This window comes from Etheostoma spectabile, chromosome 6, assembly GCF_008692095.1.
Source record: "Etheostoma spectabile isolate EspeVRDwgs_2016 chromosome 6, UIUC_Espe_1.0, whole genome shotgun sequence".
Lineage (NCBI taxonomy): Eukaryota > Metazoa > Chordata > Actinopteri > Perciformes > Percidae > Etheostoma > Etheostoma spectabile.
Genome location: NC_045738.1, coordinates 21,464,115 through 21,468,641, shown reverse-complemented (window position 1 = coordinate 21,468,641; position 4,527 = coordinate 21,464,115). Strand labels below are relative to the sequence as shown.

At 40.2% G+C, this 4,527-nt stretch overlaps 1 protein-coding gene across 2 annotated transcripts in view; it reads right to left on the bottom strand.

Annotated features, from left to right (window-relative positions):
• LOC116691536 (E3 ubiquitin-protein ligase RNF19A) overlaps positions 1 to 4,527 on the bottom strand; it is a 35,336-nt gene that overhangs the window by 3,711 nt on the left and 27,098 nt on the right. For both annotated transcript variants that reach the window (XM_032519237.1, XM_032519238.1), the window contains exons 6-8: positions 2,305 to 2,419; positions 1,812 to 1,973; positions 65 to 278 (exon numbers count right to left, since the gene is read on the bottom strand). In XM_032519237.1, the coding sequence (XP_032375128.1) occupies positions 65 to 278; positions 1,812 to 1,973; positions 2,305 to 2,419 (491 nt within the window). The remainder of the gene's footprint in view (positions 1 to 64; positions 279 to 1,811; positions 1,974 to 2,304; positions 2,420 to 4,527) is intronic.

The window sequence follows — 4,527 nt, the reverse complement described above, 5'->3', positions numbered from 1 at the left end:
ACAATGTAGGAAAAGCACCGTGAAGTCCATTTAAATCCCACAGCGTGTGTTGCTGTTTCAGTACCTGTTTATGTAATTGACCATGGCGCTGCCAGAGAGGCTGCCGGTGATGCTGGCTCCGGCCAGGGCCGTGGTGGACGCTGTCTCACTCAGGTTGTCCCTGATGGCCCCCAGACGGTCCATGTGGCTGCCGCTGGCACTCAGGCTGCCCGTCAGCCCCCCAACACTGCCTTCGCCTATACTGGGGTTGTTCCTGGTGTCTGCCACTGATGTAGTATCTACACAGAAGGTACGATCATGAAATAACATTTTAAAATATTAGACTCATAGATAAAAAAATAAATAATTGTTTTTATGTCAATCTCAGTTAATCCCAATCAGGAAACAAAAGGCAGTGTTTGTAGTCTCTGGTGACAAAACTTGAGCTAGAGTACTTTAGTCCCTCCAGGATTTTGGGGACTTTTTTTGAGAGTTCTGCGGCCCAAAATGCCTGATGTTCCGGGAGCTTTTGTAAAAGGTTGCAATAAAAGTTGCAATGTTTTTTGTATGTTTGTTTGCAATGAAGTCGCGGGAGACAGAGAAAGTTGCAAAAAAAGGAAACTTGTTTTGGTGAGAATAAGACTACTCTAGGCTGAGTTTTCCTATAGTAACCAGTGGCTTGTTGATCTTTCCATTGTTAGTTAATTTCCTATCCTGGGCTAATACACACACATTCATACGGTTTGATAATGTATTTATTGGACTTTAACTTATCATTGCACTTACAACAACAAGCGTTTCTGTCCTCAATTTAGGTCATCCTCTACATCTGCGGTTCGCAGAGAGCGGACAGGATACACAGCGTACATTGATGTTAAAATGTAGACAGGTTGGCAGGACGGTTTGACGTGTTTAGCACGGTCTTTCGCTGTATGTTTTGTTGGTACCTCGGAGATGTTCGAGTCCCATGCGTCTTGGTAAACAAAGGAAATGAATATGGCCACGTACGTGTGATGTCAACGCGTTCTCACCCCCGCTTGGCTCTCAGAGTCACATACTGATAGAAAGTCTGGCACGTGGGACTGCTGGGATTGGTTGAAACTCCGGTATTTGGTCAAATTTACAAAAAAAGTTGCGGTGATTGGTCAAAATTGCAAGTTTTGATTGGTTTAATTTGCTTAAATTTCGCAAGATTGTGACATCCTAAAATCCTGGAGGGACTGTTTTTTTCTAAGATGCTGTGGGCTTCTGGTCTTACAAAAGAAGCACAAAAAAGGACTGTAAAAGAACATGTTACATCAGTGAAGTAGGGCTGCACAATATAACGTTTTTTTTTATCATCATCACAATATTAACTAGTGCAATATACATATCGCAAAAGGCTGCAACGTATCATGCTAGACACTGTTATTTGAAAGAAAATATCAGTAAAAACTGCAAATTAAAGTGTAACTTTTTTTTTAAGTAGTGCCTTTTAGGTTCAATTTGTTCAATAAAAGAATGTTTGGAATTATTTAATTTGATTTAAATTCAACAAGCAATTTGTTTTATTTTAGAAGACTACTGAAGCAGCAGAAAGGCAGAACTGAGTACACTTTAATGTTGGTTCATTTATCGCGACATTCAACAACATTGTTGCAAATGGCATATTTTCTTCATATCGTGCAGCATTACTGTGAAACTAGCAGCAGATTTCATTTGGACAGGGTGTCAGTAGTAATTAGTCAGAGAAAGGCAAATTGTGTTGTTTTGCTGACTTTGGCATGAACACAAAGTCACTTTTAGGTGTCAGTGTGGGTGCTGGGGGTCATGGCGGGGGCACTGAAGCTTACCAGTGGCAGCGACCCCAGTGCCGACATTCATGTCATTCTCGTCGTCAAATTCTATGCGAACTCCTTTGCCATTCACAGCTGAGACGCCACAACCTCCGCTACGGCACAGCGAGATGGGCACCACGCCGTAGACGTAAGCCAGCATGATGGGAACACCAATGCCTGAGGGGGAGAAAGAGACAGAGAGACACCGGGGGGACATGTTAGACCAAGGTGCTGAGGAAAAAAAATAAAACAAAAAAACTACTGGCCAATGTTGCTGACGCACAGAAATCAAAACAGTCTACATACTTATACATACTCTACTTATGTAATAGCTCATGACAAATCCAATTGACTTTGAAAACAAACTTTTGCATAATATGAACTCTTAAGATTAAACAAAAGAAATTCCTGAAGCTAGCAAAGTCAAACAAGGATATGTCAACAAAACCTCTCTGGCATGTTGAGAGCTAGAGCAGAGGCAGAGAGAAAGGAGGAAGAAAAAACTGACCGACAGTGACTGCAGCCACCACTGGAGACACAATAACAGAGAGAGTCACTCCACCAGCGATCACCAGGTTCCTCTTGTGGTTGGAGATATCTTTGCCTTCATAGCGGTTATGGATCTGACAGAGAAAAGGGGAACAATGACTGAACAAAGTCTAACTTCTCATAACTAGTGTTCAAACCAGAGAACTGACTGAGTGTTCAGTCGCCCACATAAGAACATAAGAAGAATGATAGATAGATAGATATTTATTGACCCCCGAAAAATGGGAAATTACGGTGTTACAGCAGCACAGGTACACCAGTGCAGTGTTACTACCAATTCAACAATTGTTTGGTTGAGTAGAAGGCTCACATAATTAGGATTAAGCTAGTGTTTCTGCCACCTCCATGAAGAAATCTAAGTAATGACAACAAAACTGTTGGCGCGTCCACATGATACAAGCCTTCCGTGATCGCGCACTTGCTAGACGCCAAGGAGGACACCGAGGATTAAAAAAAAACATGGACTCTTCAGAAGAGGTAATTATCTTCTCTCGAGTTTCTGTGCGGGAAAAGTCACCTCATTTGGCCACGGCTTCAATGTGACAGACGTTCATTAATATCTAAAAGTTATGCACTAAAGCTTTAATGATTTTCCTCTATCTTTTTGCTGACTGCTCTCCGGCAGTAAGGCTTATCCATTAACTCTATATAGTGCAGCTATATCAGGGGCTCAAGTGTTGCTTCATTGTACATTGCATAATCATAGTATCCCTCAGGTGAGTGTGTACTGTAATATAAATTGACAAAACCTGTAAATATTAATGTATATTTTAAATGAGAAACCGTACATCCAGAGTAATTATGTGTATATCCATCTGTGTAAATAGTATCTTTGTGTGAATTTTTGAATTCATTTGTAGCGTTAAAAGTATTTGATCTTGTACTGTTGATCAATTGTCAGTTAGTAGTTTCATAGTTATTTTAAATAGTTGTTGAACTTAACTTGCCCACAAGAATCATTCTTGTAAGTTTGCTTTGATTGTTACTGAAGTTATAGTTTTTACTGAGACCGGGCTTGTATCCCAAAAGGCTCGTTAGCAATAAATGATTAACGACCTCAAAGCTGTCTGTGGTTCTTCGGTTGGGGTCCAACTGTCAGCCGTTTAGTCTACGACCATCACACAACACACCACAGAGACTACCATCAGCGGCTATAAAAGGGTTAACGGAGACGTTTTTAACTGTACAAAAATGAAGAGAAGTGACCAACCGTTAACACAGTGTTAGTGCCAATTTAACAATGTTCAGTTGAGTAGAAGGCTCATAATTAGGATTAATGAGTTTCCCCTATCTTTTTGCTGACTCTTCTCAGGCACTAGGGGCTTATACATTAACTCACAGGTGCAGCTATATCAAGTGCTCAGGTGTAGCTTCATTGCACATTAACTTGGACTAAGACAGAGCCTACAATTTCTTCCTTATAAATTGTTTTTTTTCCACACCTCAGCGAACACTTTGTTAGAGAGAGCATAGCCTTGAAACAAATAACGAGCTGATTGCAAGTCATTCTAGTGACAACATCAACACCTTAACACATGGTATCCACCAAGCCAGAGTGGGAAACACATTCTTCAGTCTACAGTGAGGCCACAGAGTGCTACCAGTGGTAACCAGCAATTATACCACAACTAGATTTTGAGGAGAGATCCAAACATGTAAAGAAAAGTGTGCAAAGTGACATGTGAACAGGTCTGAAAGCAACAGGGAAACATTTTCAAATGAGTTAAAATACAATCAATAGAAAATAGAAAAAAAAGCTATTATAAGGAATGTGGGGAAAATAGTAGCCATAAGTAATTGTTGAAGTTGTTAAAACTAGCATACACCTGGAAAGAAGCACAACTGGAAGACATTTTGGCATTATACAAGACAAAAACAGCAACACTGGATCTATAAATGACCTCAAAAATAGGACTGCATAATTTTAAAAATAATTGAATACGTTTAGTTTAATGTTGAAAAACTTGCCAATAAAGAATTAAGTGGAAATACCAATGCTGTATGCATTCCCACTAACTTCCCACAAACCACCATAACACAGATCTTTAACCAGAGTCTTTTTTTTGTTTTTTAAATTTTTGGGGGGCATTTTAGGCCTTTATTTGAAAGGATAGATGAAGACGTGAAAGGGGGGAGAGAGGGGGAATGACATGCAGCAAAGGGCCGCAGGTCAGAGTCAAAC